The sequence below is a fragment of the Drosophila serrata genome, unplaced genomic scaffold (genome assembly GCF_035046125.1).
Source record: "Drosophila serrata isolate PLE 108 unplaced genomic scaffold, ASM3504612v1 contig_2, whole genome shotgun sequence".
NCBI lineage: Eukaryota > Metazoa > Arthropoda > Insecta > Diptera > Drosophilidae > Drosophila > Drosophila serrata.
Genome location: NW_028256900.1, coordinates 774,398 through 794,494, shown reverse-complemented (window position 1 = coordinate 794,494; position 20,097 = coordinate 774,398). Strand labels below are relative to the sequence as shown.

Sequence of the window (20,097 nt, the reverse complement as noted above, 5' to 3'; positions counted from 1 at the left end):
GTATGATGAACTCCGTTATGGAATAAATAACAAATAAAGTAGAAGTTAATCCTTAAGTTGAAGTTTGTCCGTATTTATTGAACTTATTAGGTACATTTACATAGAACATATGTAACTATAGATAATATAGCCCATTTCGTCAACGAAATTATGCAGTATGAGGGAGTCTCCCCATTGGGGGGAGTTATTTTTTGGACACCTTCAAAAAAGTGAAATAAGCTGTGGGCGTCCATAGGAAAAATCACCTAATCCTGCCCCGGAAGCTGCGGTGCGGGCACGAAGCAAACATTGTTGTTCTCATCAAGGCCAAGGACTACATGGCTTTCATTTAATGGCCCATTTCTGTTCTGGGATGTGGTTGTCTTAACATCCCTCGGACTAGAAGCATGTAGATTGCCGTAAAACGTCTCCGGACGAGGGGCGACGGCGTTGGGTTTGGGGCCACTCGGGTTTGCAGCTGTCGGTAAATAAATAAACGCGGTGTTTCTTTTTAGGTAATGCTCATATTTACGTTTGGTTTTGTTTGTAGCACTCGAGACGCTCTCCATTTTGCTAGTTTGCGATGATATTTGATATGTTGAACAGTAGCAAAACGAAAAGGCAACTGGACAAAAACTGGACCAATTCTTCCGAAATTTTTTTCTTTTGACGCGAAGCAGAAAACGGTAAATGACAGTGTTGCGTTACGTATTAATTGTCAAGGCTTCAACGATACCTACAGAAAGCTTTAAATACACGGTTTTACGTGATAATAAAATATCGAATCATTTTTAAATACAAATAATATTAAATAATAGTCTTGTTGAAAGTTAGATCATGATTATTTAACTTATATCCATTTACATAGTACATATGTATGTATGTAAGCTTAGATGATATAACCCAGCTTCGTCAACGAAAGCTGTGCAGCATGAGGGAGGCTTTCCATTGTATTGTTTGTTATTGTTATTGTTTGGATACCTTCAAGAAAGTGGAATGAGCTCCACAAAAGGCACATTGGCGGGCGTCCATCAGAAAGATCACCTAAACAAAAGATAAAGCCGAATTATTTATATAATCAAACATGTATACATATATGTACATATGTACATATTTATTATGTATGAGCAAAATCTGAGTAATGTAAGTACTTACTTCGGGATGTTTTGGGCATGGCTGGGAAAGTCGGCCCACGAAGGATTGATTGCAGCGGCTGCAGACAATGAGATCGTCACGCTTTCGCTCACAAATGCAAAGCTTCTCAACGCATTTAGCGTTAAGATTGTAGTTGGAAAAGTTATGAATCTTCTGAAACTCCATTTATTCCTGTATTTCGCAATGAGCTGAACTGAAAGCTTTAGCCTGAAAAATAAAACGAAGATGGCCTCGATCGCTTTGTATGGTATCGATAAGCAACATCGATTGCCCCCGTTCAATCGATAGTGAAGTGTTAATTTCGAATTTAAATTTAAATTAAAATGCTGAGTTACTGAACAGCACACAGAAGGCACTAGGAGTAAGAACTAAAAAGCTCTGAGAGATTAAATGTTGTTTGTTTGCTTAACAAAGCTGAACAAAGCACACTTTTCTTCATATATTATTTTAAGGAGATATTCAATTAGCATTTTGTTTTCGATAAAATTTGTTACATAAGTTAACTATTTTTGCTCTGCTGTATTATATTAATAGTAATTTATTAACCATCAAAAAAGTAAATTCTAAAATCTTATATTTTTTTGTATATAAAAACCAATTAGAGTATATCCCTGCGGCATTTGCGTAGCTGCTTGCGCAATAGAATAGAATCAATTTCTGCCTGCTTCCTTTTTTCCTCCTCCTCAATATTCCTCCGTATTGTTTCCGCCTCATTATTGGCCTTCTCCGAGATAAAGTGAACCTCTGGCAGAAAGTCCAAAATTCCTTTTTTTATTAGATACTGATAGTTCATAGAAACCGTGTACTTGATGTCCTGTCCCGTCACCTGGCTGAGCTCCTGCCAGTGGATGTACATCCAATTTTCGTTTCGTAGGTCCCGTATGCTGTTGTATACTGGGATGAAATCATCGATTTTCTGAATAAACACTTTTGCAACTTCCATTATCTCGTGTTTCTCATTAAATATTTGCATGGACTCGACAAGCTCATCGCGCAGTTTCATAAGATTGACCCAGACTTCCTCAAGGTCTAGCTGGGCTATGGGGTTGCCCTCGGTGGCATCCTGGAGCTTTAGGAAGTTTGCACAGGCGTACCATAAATCTTTGTACGGAATAAAGCTATTAATGATGCTCGTTAAGAACTCTACGGAGAGCGGTTCCAGTTCGAACAGTTCTTGACGATATTGTAAGGTCTGGCTGATCTTTTCAAGTTCCTTAATCAAGGCCCAAGTCTTCTTAATATCCACAGATGTCTCCTGAGCGCGATTCGTATTGAATGCCAAGGAATAGGCCTGCACCTCATCGTTCAGCGATTCCAAACGCTCCTCGAACGCTTGACACTCGCCACTATGCTGTCGCAAGAAGTCTTCTATATCAATTTTCTGCTCCTCTTTAAGGGTTGACAGGCGCATCATTATCTGGTGCGGCCAGGCAAATGCCTTCCACTTCATAACGAACTGGTGGTCACTTAGATTATAAAAGAAGCTGTCCAACAGGTCGTACTCAAGCCACATGACCTGTATATCCGCCTTAAGTTCCTCCACCAAGTCCGGCACCTGTAGGCCAAAGTCTCGAATTTCGTACAAGTGCTCAATGCTGTTGGGTCTCTCGTTAATCTTTCGGTACATATCAGCACTGCGCTCCAAAATGGCGTCATTCGTCTCATACATCCGGTCCAAATAGTACTCAAAGATCCTTCTCACAATATCTATGCGTTTCTTGATCATATACTGTTTCATTGTGTCCACGTTTATGTAGAATGGTCCGATGGTTATAAATGCCGGCAGGATGACACGGACCTCCTCCTTCAGGCGTTTGTGCTCCAGTATGTCCCACTTCACCTCGGACGACGGCTTATGAGCCTCGGCATAGGCAGTCATATATTGGTTAATGTTCAACAGGTAAAAGTCGATGAATCTTTCATAGAGCCTGGCATAGGCCTTTAGTGGCAGCACAGCCTTAGCGTAGCATCTCATAATCAGGTCATTCTCGACCAGAAACATGTCTTCAATCAGCTCGACCGTCAGGATATACAAATTGGGGGCGTATTTGAGAAAGCTCATAACAAACGCGTCTATTAACCTGACACCGGACGTCTTTTCCAGACACCTCTTGAAGATGTCCATTAGTGCGGGCTGAAACTCATCCGGATCGGTGGAGTAGAACACCTTACGATCTTCGCTTATGCCCAAAGTCATCGCAAACACCGGCTTGTGGTAGGGGAATTCAGTTTCGATATAGTCATTGGTCCATTTATAGTTGGGCTTCAGTTCCAGGAACTGCAGGCAGGGATCACACACAAAGTGCGAGAAGTTGAGCAGGGAATTTTCGAGGAGCACCTGCATGGACTCCTGCATGCGGAACTTGACCTGCAATATGAACCTTGATATTTTGCACATTAGATAGACCGTCCAGGTGTTCAGCGATATATCAAGCCATCCCTTGCCCAGGGCTCGCAGCACCACAGTTATGCAGGAGGTGAGCTGTTGCGGCCAATTAAACTTTAAGAACGTGGCCACGTTGTCGCTATGTGCCTCCTGTCCCTGCAGGAATTCGACCAGGGCCAACGGCTTACTGAACGTGCAGATGAAGATGGAAAGCGTCTCGATATACTGGCATTCGATGTTTACCCCGGCCATGGCCTCGATACCACCCAGGCAGTAAAAGAGGGTCGCCTTGAGAAAGTCGTAACGCTTATCCGGCATGATTATTCCAAGACCTTTCAGCTGCTGGCGCTCCATGCCAGACACATCAACGGTGAAGGATCGGGGTAGGAACTCTTTCAGGTTAATATTACGAAATTGCGGAAACTCCTTAGGCATTTTTAGAATAAACTGTTCTAGTTCGTAGAGTGCCATCAGACGCTCAAACACCAGGTTTACCTCCGAACGCAAGCGTCTCTTGCACTGTTCCGATACCTTTGCCGCCTGCAGCACCCGTTCGATGGGCTTGAAGCTGTAGAAGACCGTGGACTCAATGTCCTCGTGAAGGACACAGTCGACTATCAGCTCCATCAGCATAAGTTGTTCTCCCTTGTGTCGTTCGTGGACCGCGGACTGGAGTCGGCTTATAAACTTGTACGGGTCCTCGGCCATGAACATGAACTGTAGCTTGGGCACCGAATAGGTACATCCGTCCTCCAAAGATAGCAGCGTCCAGAGATCCGTATCTTTATTGTGGGCTGTAACCGCCGCCATAACCCACTGACAGTTCACCAGACTCTGATTGAAGGGCAGGAAGGCCCTCGCTGGCAGCGGATAGTGAACGTCTCCGACGATGCCGAGCTCAAACCAAGCCTCCGCCGAGTTAATATCAAAGTTGCTGTCATCGAAGTAGCTCAGGGGAAACTTGTGCGGAAAGGCGAACTCGGACATAATATTGTACTGCTCCTCCGTTGGCTGCAGCACATCGTTGGTGAGTCCCGCCTTGGCCAGCTCCTCCACCAAATTGATCTTCTGATACTGACGCCGACGACGGTCCACCTCCACGTCCTTGGGCAGATGACGCTTGGGCACGTATCGGGTCTGGATAACCTTCGGCAGAATCGTGGGCAATGGAAATCGATGCGGCTTCCCAGCCTTGTCCATTAGCGTCAGCCAGCGCTGTGCCTCTTGGATGGGATAGAAGACGTCGGTTAGCTGATTCCTTGGGATATACAGCTCCTGGAAGTTCATCACAGCTGTCCCTGGGCGTGGCGGCATTATGCATATAGTTTTCTCCACTTCATGCTTAATACGTATCTCATCGAAGGTAACGGTGACACTACTTGCACGATCATCACTTTCTTCTTCAAGAGTTTGTTCAAGGGAATTTTGAGAATCCATGTTGTGGTTTTTGTTTCGCTTCGTGGGTTTCGATGTGTTTGTAAAGGCGTTATTTCCAAGGTGTTCTGTTCTCAAATAAAATGTAACAAAATAATTATATACAAATAATAAGAAACTTTATTTTTGGCAAGGTTTTAACAGGGCATTTTAGGTCTTTACATGTGGCTATTCTTGTTAGCAAAATTAAGATCATAAATATACTAATAAAAATAAATTAATACATTTATAAAATTATCGTTATGAAAACGGGTGGTTCTTGTCTGTGCTTTTTATTTGAAATCGTGGTAAGCAGTGCGAACATGATGACAAAGCAGTTTATCAAGCAGTATTGCTCGTTCAGCAGTTTTCAGTGCGACCAAGTTAATATACTGTGAAAAATACCAATCGTAACTAGTTAGTTTTCAGCATTTTAGCTACAGGTCACACTGCCACATTTATCTGAGGAGCGCTACAAATGCAAACTCGGACGCTCGTCGTTCAACCGGCTCGTTGGTCTAGAGGTATGATTCTCGCTTCGGGTGCGAGAGGTCCCGGGTTCAATTCCCGGACGAGCCCAAGTGGATTTGAAAGTAGTTTTTTTTTGTTTTGCTTTTCCTTTTTTAGAACGTTATTCTTTTACGCATCTTAAATTAATATCAGAGTTGTCTCTTGCTATTAAATATATGAAGTGGCTTAAATAGTTGTGTTTTCACCTTAATTATGAATAATTATGCTTCTGATTTTAAAATTAACTCTTTTATACGGCTATGTGTCTTAGATCTTTGTATGTTTGAATTTAACCTAATAATTTTCTTATTAGATCAAGAATTATATTCCCACTTGAAAATAACTCATTTTAAACAAATAATACCTATAGAAGTGAACGTTAATCAAAATAATTTAATGAAAGATTTCTGTAAAACTGTTGTACAACTTTTAAAACAAATAAATTATTTTTTGGCAATTTAAATGATTAAGACTTGACTAAGTGGCTAAATGCACTTGTTTTGAGCTTGTTTTATATCCCTGGTTCTCCATTATTAATTATGTACATGCGTAAGCAAAAATGTTTTTTGTTATTTTTTGTAGCATTTGTTTAGTTTTTTTTTAGTATTAGGTTTTGAAGTACTTAGAACAATAAACGGGTTGATATTCCCCATAAATTGATCGGAGTGTTTAAATTACAATTCAGAATAATAATTTCGTTTTCTTTTTCTCTATTGTTCCAATGCTCTTGAGTATATGTGAAAGGAATACCCAAATATATCATTTCCTTTTTTTTTTGTTTGTTAAGATTACTTAAATTGTAAGCGCTGCCGCGGACTTGTCGGTTGTTTTTTACTTTTTTTGTTTGTTTTTATATTTATTCGTTATGCAGGGATTTTTGAATTTATGTTGAACAGTCTCTCTATGGATGTCCATGTCCAATGCCTCACTCGTATTCCAGCACGTTTTTATGGTAGAACAATAAATAACTGAAAAGAAATTAAAATATTATTTAGTAATGTATTTAAAAATGAATTAAAAATCGTAAACAAACTTGTGAAATCAACTAAAAATCACCCAAAACTTACCCCTCGCTGTCCAGCACCTGCTTTAGCGATGCCATCGTTATCACATGATCATCGCACTTAACCCATGTGTCCTTCTGGTGCCGCACATATGCCGTGTAGTGTCCCGTGTCGATGGTGCCCACATGGTTGACAACGGCGTACAGAGAGAAACGGAAGTCACCGTAGGCATTCTTCTTCTCGGACATGAACGGCGTCATATCGAACTCGACGGGGAATTGAATAAAGGAGGAGATCTTGCGATCGATCAGAGCCGAGTGCTCAAAACGCTTCAAATGGAAGGAAACAACGCTGGGCAGAGTGCGCAAACTGAACTGTTTGGTGGACTCCTGGTAGGATTTGCACGTGGAACACTTGATTTTAGCGGCCGAACCAAGATGCTCGGCTCGCGTATACCGCTCCAGGCAGTCGATTAAAGTTTTTGGGGTAACGCCACCATGCGTTGTCGTTTCTCCCAAATCCAGTGAAATATCCCAAAAGGGATCAAATGTGGTAGACACACCATTGCAGGCTTGACAAACCACATCGCTCTGCAGCATGCCCGTAAAGATCTGATCAATGATGCAATTGCATTGGCCATAGCAATGCGAGCTGCTTGAACTGCTGGAATTGGTACCGCCGCTGCCGGAACTCGAACTATTGCTCTTGCTCTCGTGCTCCGATTTGGCTTTGACGCAGTGGCGATGCAACACATCCAGTGTGGCGATGAAGAACTCGTGCGCATCCTGCTGTTCGTAGCCAGCGAGGTGCTTGGCATGGTTCCAAATTAAATGCAGCAGGCGGTGCAGCGACAATGGCGATCGGGAGCCCGAATAGAACTCCTATGAAGAATAGAGAAATCAAGAAATTAGTGAGTAAATAGAACTAAGAGGTCCCAATCTTAAAAGTACAATATCTCACCTGGAAGAGTCGCGACACTTCACAGACAAGACATTTGTGCGAGGACTTGCTACCGCAATCATGGCGATCCGACATAAAGTAATCACTCAACAGAGGAGTATGCACTAGAGCCTAGAAATGGGAATACCTTGGATTATTTGTATGTATTTATTTTCCTCCAATTCCGGACTGACCTGAACAATACAGTTCATGAAGCAGGTGGCCCCCAAATTGAGCAACCCCCTCAATCCGATCGTTTGATTTGGTCTAACCAATCTCCGCCTTGCATTGGCCAGCAGCAGATTCGTCTCTTTGGCGGTAGGTATCCACGGCTGCCATCCGAGACTCTTCTGCAGATCCTTGGCCTCTAGCTTACGATTGATCAGCGCATACTCCCGGCTCCTCGCATCGTAAATGAAATCCCTGCAGGCATAGCAATACAATGTTCCGTGGGATAACTCCAATGCCACGTTGTGCTTCTTCGATCGCAAATGACTTGTGATGTGGGCACCACGGCATCCAAAATAGATGCAGTGCAGGCAAGCGTACAACTGGATGCCATAGCTGCCGCACTCGAAGCAATTGCAGTGGATCGCCTGTAGGTTAAGAAATTATGGGTGTTAATAGAAGGTTATACGTATTATTTCAAGATAATTAATAATAAAGTACAAACTGACCGACGTCAGCTACTTATGTACATTTATCAGCTTTACGACAGGGTCAGTGCCCTTAATTGTTACTGAGTTACGATTATGCAAACCGTGCCATCGACAGTTTTGGTTATTAGTTATACTTCTCCATTATTTAATTATTAAATTAGCTTAAATTATTTGCACTCACTGAAACGATATTTACTGCTCATTTTTTAACAAATTAAAATTTTAAAAACTCATAATTAAGCCAAACAAATTTATTTAAAATCGGAAAAAGGCCCGATGTTTTATTAAGTTAAAAATACTCAATTTAATATTTAAATAAATTAAAATTTTTGGCAATTTTTGACAATTTTAACAGTGTAACCCCTTATAAAATGTTGAAAAAATAAAAAACAAAAATTTCCTTTAAAGATGTTTAGATAGACTCGCCTATGGATGCTGATAAAAAATATATATGCTTTCACAGGTTACAAGCTTCTGATTAAAATAATTAAATTAAAATACCCTGCAAGGGTATTATTACTTTCTAATTGTCACTTATTTAAGCTCACTAATTAAATATACAAAGTACTCGTAGATTTAAAGGGTATATTCAATATGTAAGTATAAGTATTTCGAACAAATTAACACAATTCATCACTTTTTTAATTTATTTTTATTAAACTGCTACCTTTTGCCGTGACTGATTAACAGTTAAGCAAATGATTGCACATCTCCAAATTTCGGTTTTCCTCTCACACTGTCTCACCTTTGCACTACCTTTCTCTCACCAAATAATCCTCTCTCCCAGTCCTTTTTGCTCTCGAGCCAATTTTCCCACACCCACTCCTTCCTTCACTATTCCTTTCGCTCTTTCTCACCAGTGTTGTCAATTTAGCTATTACCTAAATTGCAAAATATCATAATTATTCAAAGCTATTCAAATGTTATGAGATTGGCCAACTTTTCGATTTCAAAATAGTCACAAACACATTAAACATTCGTATGCGAATTTAATTTTTTCTTTTATCACCTGAAGAGCTGGCAACACATATTCTCACCTTCTTCTCTCGCGCATCTCTGTTGACGCAGGCAGCGAAGTAGGCGTCGATGACCCGGAATGTATCGTAGCTGTGCTCCTTCACGTAGCTTTGATAATGCCGGCAGCCCGTCTCTGACATGACAGCGCTGCTGGCTTTTGCTTCGCTGCTCGCGTTGGCGTTGGCTTTGGCGTCGACGTCGCTGTCAAGTTCAATAGCAAGTTTTTGCACTGTGCGCAGGCAATTGGTTAAATGTAAATGTGTGGCGTTCAGTGGGCCGTGGCCCTTTGTTAGCTGCTCCTTCGGCCTCTCCTCCCTCTCCTCTTTCGCACGGCTTTCCCCAAACCCACCGCCTCCACCGCCGTCCCCGCCGCCACACCCACTTTTAGCAACAGCTTCGCTTAAGCCCGCCGCACACCGGCCGGCAGCTGTTGTGGTTGCTGTTTTGTTCTCGGCCGTTCCCCGGCCCGTTTCCGTGCCCACCGCCGGCCGTTTGTTGTTGCTACCGCTGCCTGCGCCGCTGCCCGCGCTGACGCCGCTGCTGACGGTGCTGCTGCCGCTGCTTACTACGCTCGTATTGCTATCAACACTATTTTCTTTTGTTTTCGTTCGTTTCGCTGGCTGCAATTGCCTATCACACTTTCGCTGTTTTCGCCGAATTTTGGCCACTTTTGCGGTTTTGGGGGATATTTTAGTTATTCGCTTTTAATTTCTGTGATTTTCGCTTCGTTTTTTGTTTCTGTTTCGGTTTCAGCTGGAAAAACATCGATGTTGCTATCGGTGCTATCGATACGTGCTCGATTTCCCACAGTTCCAAAATGTACACAATCGGTAACAAGGGTCTAATTTTGCCGCAAATATTTTAGCTGAATTATAACTGGTAACACTCCATAAGTATAATCTGGTAACATTGCAGAAGTATAAACTGGCAACACTATGACGGATTTGTTTTTGTTTTTCCCTGTCCACTAATTGACTTCGCGTACCGGTAGCAATGAAAATATTTGCTAACCTGTGGATTTTGGCGGTGTTATTGGTTCCATTGGCTGCCACTGCCACGTCCTCTCCCAGGGCTGGCCAGGCGACCATCAGAGAGTGCCCCGGCCGGAGTGTGCCTCAGATCCGAGCAGAGGCGGATGACTACGAGATCTCTCTCATTCTCTACTACGTGTCCTGGGCAAGTGAGGCACGACAGGCGCGCCGGGTTTATAATGACCTGACGCCCTACTACCAGGAGTATGCCTTCTTCGGGGCGATTGATTGCTGGCACCTGCTTTGCAATTGTAGCCGCACTCTGCAGCCCGCTCCCGGAGTCGTGGGCGCCGGCGGCTATCCGGACAAGTGGCCCACGCTGGTGGTGCGCTACGGCCAGAAGCAGATACTGCAGTACCAGGGCGTGTGGAACTTTGAGGACCTCGCCCGTTTCATGAACTACCTCATCCAACCGATTGATCGGGCTCACAGCAGCCAGGAGTTGGCGACCATTAGGAAGCACTCGGATGCCGTGGTGTTGGGCCTGCTAGAGTCGCCAGATCAAGGGGAGTACAAGCGGTATCTGGGAGCAGCTATTCGCTGGCTGGAGCTGGACCCAGAGATAAATATTCGCTTTGTCGTGAATTTCGGAAGCAGTGCCAAGAAGATGTTGAAGGCTCCGGACACTGCACTGCCCCAGTTGGTGGTCATCGACAGTCGGAATGCGGTGCACACGTTCAACAGCTCGTTGAGTGGCGGCTGGAAGACGCTGGACATCCTGCGCTGGGTGCGCCACACTCTTAGGAACATGTCGCTCTTCTCCAACGGCTACGGCACGCCTATGAGAATTGCCATGAAGGCACGGCATGTTCCCGTCCTGGCAATGGGCGTACGGATGAGTCAAATGCCGCTGGTCATGGGCGATGAGATAAGTGCGGCCCAGAGGAAGCAAGCGGAGACCTGTGAGGATTACTGGAACAGAGTAGAGCAACAGGCGGAGGAGTCATACTCGCTGCTCCAAGTGCCAAACGAATTGTATTGGGAAAGGGAGCATGCCGATCGATGCTATTCCGCTTGGCGCCGAACCAGAAGCACACTGGCTAACTACTATCGGATCAACAGGTACCTGAAGCATCTGTGGACGCAGTACACCCACCAGAGTCACCTGAGAAAGCGTAATGTGCCCCACCTGATAAACCTGCACTCCAGAAACATTTGTCTGGCGCACTCGAATCACGGAACGCCGGCTATGAAGATTGGGATTTCAAAAATGGTTACCAAGTACGGCCAGCTAATCTGGCAACATTCGGCGGAACAGGCCTTCCACAATCGCTCGCTGGGCGTGGTGATCTTTGACTCAGTGAGATACCGGGACTACCTGCAACAGCTGGGAATACAACAGCAGCACCAGCACATACAGGTCTTTATCATTGACGCGGCGGAGGAGTCACTGTACGTGATGCCGCAGCAGCAGCAGCATCTCTCCTTCTCGTATGCGGCCCTCAAGGACTTTATTCGGCAGTTTTATGCCCGAACTCTGCCAAGGATTCACAAGAACGCGTTGCCATCGATGGATTCCGAATTCAGCCGCAACTACAATAGGCAAATGCTGTTGCATTCGCTTCATCTACCGAATGCCACCAATGTGGTCTTCATGTATCGTCCAGACTGCGCTTTATCCGCCGTATTATCGCAGGCCTTCCTGCAGGTTTCGGCCCTTCTCAGCAGCCCCGAGTTGCACTTCGTCCGGTTCGATAGCCAAAACAACGATCTACCCTGGGAACTGGCCATGCCAATCTCCCCCTCGCTGATCGTTTTCCCGCAAACGAAACCCGCCGAATCCGTGGTATTCCCCACCGACGTGCGCATAGATGTACAAAGCGTCTTTGCCTTCGTTATTGCCCAACTGGAGCCGGAGCAGCAGCTGCGTTCGGTCTTAACTAGCTGCCGACGGCGGACACGGAACGTTCGGAGCTGCCTGGACTTTGCACGCAACCTGGTACTGCAGCATGTGAGCCAGTACCTTAAGTATTGGGAGATTTATGAACGGGAGCGGGACGCAATTCTCTCCCACCTCAAGGAGTTCAACCACCTACACATGGCCATCGAGAGCAGCATACGGTTATAGCGATATCCCAACGATTTAGACTCCTAGCTAGTTCTGATAATTATTCCAGGCCAAGCAACGATGCCTGCCCGCACGCTCCTCAACTGTAGCCAGTAAGCCCAAAGTTGTCTTTTGTTAAGATATTTAACACACATAGGGGAAGCTATAAATAAATAATAAATTAAGTACAAATTTGACTCAAATTTCGAAGTAACATTTCAGAATATGCAAGCAAAGCTAAATCTATATCTCGCTCTATCCACTGCTCCAAAGAGTTGGGGAGGATACACTCATCCGTGTTGGTGTCATTTTTCCGTCTCCCTTTTTTATAAGTTTGTTTATTTTCAAAAGTTTGTTTATTTAACTATACGATGCCGAGAACATTCTTGACAATGGAAATCAAAAATTTTTGCGTGCATATGCTTTATTTCGTATTTGTTGATCAGAATCGATATCGGATTAAATGGAACAAGCAAAGAAACTCATTTCTTCAGAACGTGAATGCATATAAAATCGATTGTTTGCAAATGCTGTTATCAATTAATATTCTTACATTACATTAAATAAAAAGCTGCATTCAGTATAACTTCCACTGCTTCTGACCATTTTAAGTCTATTAAGAAGATCCATAGATGCAACTCGACACTTCTTCAATTGTGCGCCATTCATGCGAGTTAGGATGTTGTGTTCATTTTCCAAATAGTATGGGAGTCGACCGGTCTGAAGGTGTTCCACCAAACGGCCCCACATCTCCACTAGGAGAGTGCCCAAATCCTGCTGCCAGTCCACTTTCTCGATCTGATTGAGCAGCACAGTCTTCAGCATATAACTGGAGAGGTGAGGCATCTTCTGGGCATTAGCGTCCCGCATTCCCTTCATCAGGCGCAAAATATTCTTCAAATTGTCCTTCTCCTTCATCATTTCCCGCTCCCAGTGGGGAGCAATGGCCATAAAATTAGTATTTCCCTTTGATTTCTTCGGCTTAATCTGCGGAATGGCAAACCATGGCCATTCCTGGCGCACCTTCTCAGTGACCGGCGGAACCGGCAAAGGCCATTGGGCTCCGCTAAATTCGAAAGCCGGCACCAGATCAAACTTGATTTTGCGGGTCGCACCTACCGCTTCAATGGTGTGGGCACACCCGTACCCCTCCAGGGTATAGCTAAGTCTGTAAAACTGTCGGCTGGAGCTGGTAAAACTACATTCCGGCTGGAACACCTTGTGGAACGCGTTGCGTAGCCAACTTTGCAGCTTCAACCTATGAATGCGGCCACAGGACGCCACTATAAAGGGAGCATTCAGATAGATAAACGCTGAATTGTCATGCTCCGGAGTGATGTTTAGTGGGAACTTTAGTTTCATGTGCATATCGAATTCATCGGGAGTATTAAGCTTGACGCGATCCAAGTAACTTCCTAAAATGAAATGGTTTTATGTGTATTAATGAACACAATTTAATTTAATTACTTAAATTTGTGCCACTTAATTACTTTCTATACTTTTCTGCAAATTTGTTGCTGAGTAATAGTAATCTTTTAACAAAACATTTTTATTGGTCAAAGTTCAATAAAAAGAATTAATTTTAATAATGCAACTTAAACGGAAATAGATTATTTATGGCTTGTAAAAGATAAGATTCTTAAACTTTACTAGCAATAGTGAGTCAATCATTACAAGAGTAGTAACCCGTAACTTAATATTTTACATATGTAAGAGTTTGTCACATTAAAAAAAAAACCCTTTAACTTTAAACAACAAAATAATTAAATTAGGACAACAAATGTTCAACAGATTTATGTGCTTATATTAAAATTACAATTTAAATTCCATTTTTAATAACTCACCGCCCAAGCTGAGGCCGTTGAAAACTTCTCGAAAAGTGCCATCGACTTTTTTAAGTTCCTCAATCACAAAATTCTGAATTTCCTCAGCATCTTTTGTATAAACTCCGCGATCTTCATCAGAAATGAGCAATTTCTGCAAAACCTCTTGCAAATTTGCGGCGAAGCTCATGATTAAGAGGAATTATAAACTGACTTCTTCTCACTTCAAAGTTTTGAATACCAATAACTTTTTGGTTCTGATCAGTGTTGCCAGGCTATGGCCACCCGTATAACCTAGAATTTTAGGAAAAATAAGGTAAATACAAAACATTTCAGCTGGGCACACTAAAATGTCTCGAAGTTCGGAAAAAATAAAACTCGTTGATGAAAGGATCTACAAAAAAATCCAGGATAAGGATGATGGACCGAGGATAACTCCACGCAGCTCCAAGTACAAAAACCAACACAGAAAAGCGGAGCAGCAGTCGACTCTCCTAGACTTTGTGGTCAAGCCACGCCAGACACAAAGGCAAATCAAAACACGGAAGCTCAGGAAGCGGCCGCATCTAACAATAACAACAAGGTGTTCGTATATTGCACCCAAAGCCAAAGGCAAGACGCGACTGGTTCCCAAGAAGAAGGTAACCAGGCTTAAGAAGTCCATACGGAGGTTTCGCACCTTGAAGAAGGCTGAAGGGGAAGCTGAAGAGATCGCCCAGGAGAAGCATTTCGAGAACCTCTTTTCGGTGGAGGTACAATTGCAGAAGCTATCCCTTGATGAAATCACAAAAGAAGATTTAGGAGAGACGAAGAAAGTGCCCTCCATTCATTCCCGACGCTTTAGAAGGTTTCTTGTTATATATAATCCCATGTCACAAGCATTTAATATTTCTAATTTCTCGTAGCTATTGCGACAACTGCACACGCCCTCACCTCAAGCAGTTGGCCATCCAGTTGCTCAAGGATCTGGATCGCTTCCAGAAACGTGCCTTCGTCAAAAATGAGATCAAGGCGCGAGCCCATCCTCGAATTGTACTGGGAATCCGCGAGGCCTTGGCCAGGTTTAGGATTCGTAAAGTGAAGCTTCTGCTTATGGCCACCGATTGCGAGGTCTGTCCCGGTGAAAGTGGACTGGATGAGACGATAGAAGGCCTTAAAACCCTTTGCCAGCAGCAGAGGGTGCCCTACTGCTTTCCTCTGGCTAGACGTGAACTATCCTATGCCCTCCAGAAGCGGGCCCAAATCTCCTGCGTTGCCATTCTAGATTACGAGGGAGCCCATGAAGTATACAATGATCTTATGAAGGAACTAGAGGATGCCCGTGATGAATACAAACGCTTGACTGCTGTTACGTGATAATATAATTATTCTGTGACGGAAAGACATAAATATAAGTGCCAGGAGGTGCCAAAGAAAACATCTAAGAAGCCGTTTAAAGTTGCTCTTGCATTTAGCCAGTTGGCGTAAGCATTGTTGTGGTCACCAGATCGTGCAGGGTGGAGCTACCATTATACATATCTGTGGCTGCGCCAACAAGACCGGCGGTATCATTCAGAGAGCTGAATGTCTGTATGGCCTCCTTGGCTTGCTGGGCGGCCAAATTGAACTGGATCAAGATAATCAGGTAACTGGTGATGCCACCACTCACACCATACAACGTCTCCATGTCCAGGGTGAAGAAGCCGCAGGCGGAGAAATCCACCGAGTGGTTGAGTAGCTTCAGTGACAGATGATTAACGATTTCGTATAGCAGATTGTCATCGGCCACAACACCGCACTTGTGCAGACTTATTCCAGTGCGTTTGGAGGCCAACGAGGTCTTCCAGCTCAAGTAGATGAGGTACACACACTTTCCGGACGTATAGCTCAGGGCGATGACTGTTATCAGAGGATTCTTAGCGGATCTGAAAAGCGACGGAATGGACTGGAATTGGGTGGCGCAGTATAGGAAATACAGTTGGGCCGTGAATATTAGAAAGCCGTAGGCCATCAAGGACAAAATAGGATAGCTCCACATCTCATTCATCGCCTTGCCGATTTCGCAGATCTCGTCGTGCACCTGGCACAGGTTGTTCAGCTTCTCCTCCACCTTGGCGGCATTTCCCAACTCACTTTCGTGTACCATGTTTGAGGCCAATGGATTCCGGTTGCCAGCTTTATCTGAGGCTGGCTCGATGGGTTCGCCGAATGAATTCATAGAATGGGCCACCGGCGCCACCTTGTTCTTCCCCGAACCGGACATTGAACTACCCTTTCCTATTGAACCCATATCCAATCCTCCGAGCTCCTTGTACAGATACTCCAGATTGCTGTCGTATTGCGGCGGTTGGGAGCTGTCCAAGGGAGGAGCTGCCGCTTCGTGATCACCTCGGAGCCAGAGCTTAAACTTCTCGTGCGTGGCCACAAGCTCCTCAAGCGTGGAGTTGATGGCTTCGAAGCGCTCCTTTAACGCATAGAGCGAGACGGCAAACCAGATCTTGTCCAGCGTGTTGATGAAAGTGGGAATTGCGGAGATTAGCCATAGCACCGACATCCACTGGGTGTAGTCCACCAGCTTGATGTAGGTGGCCAGCAAAATTGATAGCTCAAAGATGACCGTCATGGCGACCATGATTTTGATGCGACGCCCAATCGTGCTGTTGTCAATCACACACTTCTCCTGGTACAGGCGTTCGTCCACCTGCCGGATGCGCTCGTAGAGCTCGCCAATCCTGCCCTGATTCCGTAAAGCAGTCAACTGGTCGGTGCCCATCATGATGAGGCCAATGTAGGTGAGAAACAGTCCAATCACGAAGGTCAAGGTGCCTGCGAAGAATAATAAGTAAATAAGTAATTTATATCTGGCTACCCACTCCAATTTTCATGCTCCACTTACTTTGCGAGGCCTTGAGCGAGCGGTCCTCCTCCCCGAAGGAGTAGATGAGGACGTTGTAGAGCAGCACATACACCACCAGAGTGACGAGCATATAGATCATTCCATTGCGCGACTTCTCAAGCACATTTCGCGTGCGGAACTTCTCCAGGTCCTGCGGAAGAATCCCCACTATCTTGGAAATGAAGAAGAGCTGCTGAAACTGCTCTAGCAGGGGTTGAACCGCTGCCTCAGACGACTGTTGCTGCGCCATGGGTGTTATCCGTTGCTAGACGAAACTTCGAATGACCAACTGGCAATGGAGAGCACTTCATTATTACCTGCAGCTTGCACTTAGTCTGATTAAATTGTGCCTGAGAGCCCCCCGGAATCGATACTATCAACATGACCCATCTACTACGCCGCGTTGGGTCAACTCAAAGCCATAATGCGGATGAGGTGGTGGCCTAGAGCTTTTTATTAAATAGGGAATTTGAATGGGGTTGCTGATTACATTAGACGGTTGATGTAATGCTTTGTAATTTTAGAGCCAAATATTACACGGCCTGTTTATTTAGTATGCGAATAAAATTTTAAAAAGAGAAAACAGCCAACGCCCTGCGGCCTCCTTCTAGGGCTTCCAGCTTTAGTTTCTCTTGCGGCGTTCATTCTGTTTTCGCTCCTCCTGCAATTAGGATAAGGGCAATTAGTAAATGGACTGGCCATCGGGATCCAAAAAAGGAAAGCAAAGGTCATAATTATAGTTTCACAAAAACATGAGGGAAAACTTTGCAAGACATATTCGGTTCGTTCGGAAATAAATATACTTCCAAAAAAGAGGTTCAAGGAAAACTGCAGAGATCCCTAGCCTGACTTTGTGAAAGTATACTTATTGCCTTGGCTGCACGAAATACCGTTTGAGAAAGGTTTTTTCATAGCGAGACTTTTGACTATCTTTTGCAAAGTGTTCAGCGACCTCTGTTCGGAGATTATATCTGATATCGAGCTATGGCACGAATCGCCTTAAACCATGAAGGTCTTGAGCTGTGTGAGGCGGCTATAGATGCTGATCGGCGAACGGATGGATGGGGGTTAACCTACCTTTTGCGTCAGGATAATCAGCAAACGGCGGAACATGCTGAGCACATCGAAGAACAGATCCAGCGCATGTTGGACCACATCTCGGTTGCCGTTGCGACACTTCACCACTATATTTTGGGTGTCATAAACGATGAAGGCGGCCATGACAAAAACACCGACGTATAGTTGAGTCTATGGATTAATTGAAATTGCAACGATTAGATTATTATCAAAAATACAAAAAAATCTCCATAATACTAAATAATTATTGTTTAATCCGACTAAGTATGCGACTTTACCTTTTACTTTACAGTGTTTCATCTTATCAATTGATATGAGCTTCTATCTTTTCCAATCTATTAACCATAATTTAAGTGGAGGTATAGAATAACAAAAAAAGATTTCCCAACATTGTGATCAATGAGAGAAAACGATATACTGTTTTACAAATAGAATTGGTACTGAAAGTTGTACACTACTGCAAACTACTTCAAGACATTAAAAAATAAACTATAAATCGATTGTATCTATGCATATTCTAGGATCGCCCTTCATCAGTTTCTAGTGCTTCACTACTCACCACTTGCACGAAGTACGACTTGAACATCATGTTGAAGAGACTCAGCAGAGCCATGGTGTTGATGACACTGACCAGCATCCCACCTAGGTAGAGGTACTTGCCCTGCTCGGCCAGCAGAGCGGCCAGGGAGAGCGTGACAAAGGTGACGAAGGTTCCGGTGAGGGCAGACAGGATGATGGCCGGATTGATGCTGCAAATGTAGCCAAGAAGTGGTCCGAGAGTCTGGCCGGAGCAGAATCCAAAGGCGTATAGCATGCTCAGACGTGTGTAGTAGTTTTTGCCGTCGTCCTTGTAGAAGTGCAGGCCCAGGACAAGGACTAGTGTGGCCACCGCCGCCAGGACGCCCAGATCGAGGAAACCACGCATCTGGAGAAGGGCGCCCATTGCGGTAGCGGCGGCAGTGCTGCCCAGGACCATGTACACCTTGGACAGGTGCTCGCGCACGTACGGCTCACTGTTTCGAAAGAGGAGGGGAAGCAGTCATTAGTTTCAAGGACCATCGATCCGCAGGCGACCAACTGTTGATGTGGTCCGATGCCAAATCAACACGTCATGTAATATGACGCATTTGGACCACGGACTTCGGGCTGGACTTGGAATACTTACTAACGGTCGCTGAGTCCGTTCATAAATGTCTGAAAACGTTCATTAAGGTTGTTCACAGTCTCTGCCATTTTTGGTCTTTTGGTTTTTATACACTTGCCGACTATATATCGGTTCTGATTCCGGTTTTCTATCAAACGGAGGAGTGAATTTGAACTGGTGGTGTTTTAACTGAGGACTGACTGCTTATTTTCCCAGTGCCTGCTTATTTTCGTTTGTTTTCTGTATTTCACAAAATTTTCTTCGCCTTTATCAGGGTCCAGTGTTGGGTAGCGTCACGATGGGGCAACACCATCAAGTGCTGTTCACTTATCTTGTTTTCGGTTATGTCTAGATAAGTTAGGTCTAATATGGAAAATTACATATTTTATTATTAGAAAATTTCTTCTACTTCAACTTTAGTTCTCTATGGTGTTATTAAATAAAAAACTAACATAAAAGCAATTAACTTTACAGAAAAAACGCAAATGTTCTGTTTTTCTTAGTTCTGCAAAAATAATCTATATTTGGCATTAAAAATTAATTAAATTATGAATTTTATTGTCTTTTTCTGTTAACCATAGTTAAAGAGCCCAAGAAATTCCAAAATGTCTTACTTATTTTTTTTAAATTTAAATTATCTGTTTTTAATTGAAATTACCTGTTCCATTATGGTCAACACTGATAACAGGTCTTTGTTTTGGCTATTCTCACCTGCGCAGTGTTAGCTAACGTTTTGGAACCTTCCAGATGTTTGCGGAAACTCAATGACGTGTGCTTGACTTGCGCGCGCTTCCTAATTCGTTTTGAAAAGTAACGAGTTTTAAAAGTCTAAAAAATATTGATTTTTATTATAAGGGGCCTTTGCCACCATTAAACCAAATCAGACATAATATTCTCAAAAAACATACTGAAGAGTTATGTATTTTGGGCCGGTTTTGACCGTAACTAGTTTCGAATGCGAAATCTCGTTAATGTTTACAAACTAAATATAAACGTTACCTGTTCTGGCATGGACTTAACAGACTGTTTTGGTTTGCA

At 43.9% G+C, this 20,097-nt stretch overlaps 8 protein-coding genes and 1 non-coding gene across 11 annotated transcripts; 3 read left to right on the top strand and 6 right to left on the bottom strand.

Annotated features, from left to right (window-relative positions):
• Nucleotides 1–52: 52 nt before the first annotated feature.
• LOC110191077 (uncharacterized protein CG13380-like) lies at nucleotides 53–1,462 on the bottom strand. The gene is made up of 3 exons (XM_020961812.2): nucleotides 1,135–1,462; nucleotides 512–1,023; nucleotides 53–457 (listed from the first exon to the last, which is right to left on the bottom strand). Exons 1-2 carry the CDS (start codon nucleotides 1,297–1,299, stop codon nucleotides 946–948), a joined length of 243 nt encoding a protein of 80 aa, XP_020817471.2. The 5' UTR covers nucleotides 1,300–1,462; the 3' UTR covers nucleotides 53–457; nucleotides 512–945.
• Nucleotides 1,463–1,640: 178 nt separating this feature from the next.
• On the bottom strand, nucleotides 1,641–5,059 carry sac (sterile affecting ciliogenesis). Its single transcript, XM_020961512.2, has one exon. It carries the CDS (start codon nucleotides 4,955–4,957, stop codon nucleotides 1,733–1,735), a length of 3,225 nt encoding a protein of 1,074 aa, XP_020817171.1. The 5' UTR covers nucleotides 4,958–5,059; the 3' UTR covers nucleotides 1,641–1,732.
• A 381-nt stretch (nucleotides 5,060–5,440) lies between these two features.
• TRNAP-CGG (transfer RNA proline (anticodon CGG)) lies at nucleotides 5,441–5,512 on the top strand. Its single transcript has one exon. It is a non-coding gene; the product is annotated as a tRNA-Pro (tRNA).
• A 304-nt stretch (nucleotides 5,513–5,816) lies between these two features.
• Nucleotides 5,817–9,846, bottom strand: not (ubiquitin carboxyl-terminal hydrolase nonstop). 2 transcript variants are annotated; one of them, XM_020962201.2, is made up of 5 exons: nucleotides 9,083–9,846; nucleotides 7,581–7,982; nucleotides 7,408–7,518; nucleotides 6,511–7,328; nucleotides 5,817–6,411 (listed from the first exon to the last, which is right to left on the bottom strand). In XM_020962201.2, exons 1-5 carry the CDS (start codon nucleotides 9,200–9,202, stop codon nucleotides 6,369–6,371), a joined length of 1,494 nt encoding a protein of 497 aa, XP_020817860.2. In that variant the 5' UTR covers nucleotides 9,203–9,846; the 3' UTR covers nucleotides 5,817–6,368. The 2 variants fall into 2 exon arrangements, with proteins under 2 accessions (XP_020817860.2, XP_086688824.1); XM_086832698.1 differs by lacking the exon at nucleotides 9,083–9,846 and adding an exon at nucleotides 8,227–8,368.
• A 209-nt stretch (nucleotides 9,847–10,055) lies between these two features.
• Nucleotides 10,056–12,332, top strand: LOC110191300 (uncharacterized). The gene has a single exon (XM_020962111.2). The coding sequence runs from the start codon at nucleotides 10,056–10,058 to the stop codon at nucleotides 12,159–12,161; it is 2,106 nt and encodes a 701-aa protein (XP_020817770.2). The 3' UTR covers nucleotides 12,162–12,332.
• A 214-nt stretch (nucleotides 12,333–12,546) lies between these two features.
• Nucleotides 12,547–14,229, bottom strand: LOC110191302 (cyclic GMP-AMP synthase-like protein). Its single transcript, XM_020962113.2, has 2 exons — nucleotides 13,985–14,229; nucleotides 12,547–13,555 (listed from the first exon to the last, which is right to left on the bottom strand). Exons 1-2 carry the CDS (start codon nucleotides 14,151–14,153, stop codon nucleotides 12,690–12,692), a joined length of 1,035 nt encoding a protein of 344 aa, XP_020817772.2. The 5' UTR covers nucleotides 14,154–14,229; the 3' UTR covers nucleotides 12,547–12,689.
• On the top strand, nucleotides 14,219–15,387 carry Sbp2 (SECIS-binding protein 2). Its single transcript, XM_020962114.2, has 2 exons — nucleotides 14,219–14,810; nucleotides 14,869–15,387. The coding sequence occupies exons 1-2, from the start codon at nucleotides 14,314–14,316 to the stop codon at nucleotides 15,317–15,319; spliced, it is 948 nt and encodes a 315-aa protein (XP_020817773.2). The 5' UTR covers nucleotides 14,219–14,313; the 3' UTR covers nucleotides 15,320–15,387.
• On the bottom strand, nucleotides 15,307–17,499 carry Gr66a (Gustatory receptor 66a). The gene is made up of 3 exons (XM_020962112.2): nucleotides 17,156–17,499; nucleotides 16,839–17,103; nucleotides 15,307–16,768 (listed from the first exon to the last, which is right to left on the bottom strand). The coding sequence occupies exons 1-3, from the start codon at nucleotides 17,219–17,221 to the stop codon at nucleotides 15,414–15,416; spliced, it is 1,686 nt and encodes a 561-aa protein (XP_020817771.1). The 5' UTR covers nucleotides 17,222–17,499; the 3' UTR covers nucleotides 15,307–15,413.
• Nucleotides 17,275–19,344, bottom strand: BI-1 (Bax Inhibitor-1). Of its 2 annotated transcripts, XR_002320034.2 has the most exons (5): nucleotides 19,081–19,344; nucleotides 18,475–18,928; nucleotides 17,916–18,086; nucleotides 17,729–17,858; nucleotides 17,275–17,499 (listed from the first exon to the last, which is right to left on the bottom strand). XR_002320034.2 is itself a non-coding variant. In XM_020962115.2 (4 exons), exons 1-4 carry the CDS (start codon nucleotides 19,146–19,148, stop codon nucleotides 17,461–17,463), a joined length of 732 nt encoding a protein of 243 aa, XP_020817774.1. In that variant the 5' UTR covers nucleotides 19,149–19,344; the 3' UTR covers nucleotides 17,275–17,460. The 2 variants fall into 2 exon arrangements, 1 of the variants encoding a protein (XP_020817774.1); XM_020962115.2 differs by lacking the exon at nucleotides 17,729–17,858.
• Nucleotides 19,345–20,097: the final 753 nt, after the last annotated feature.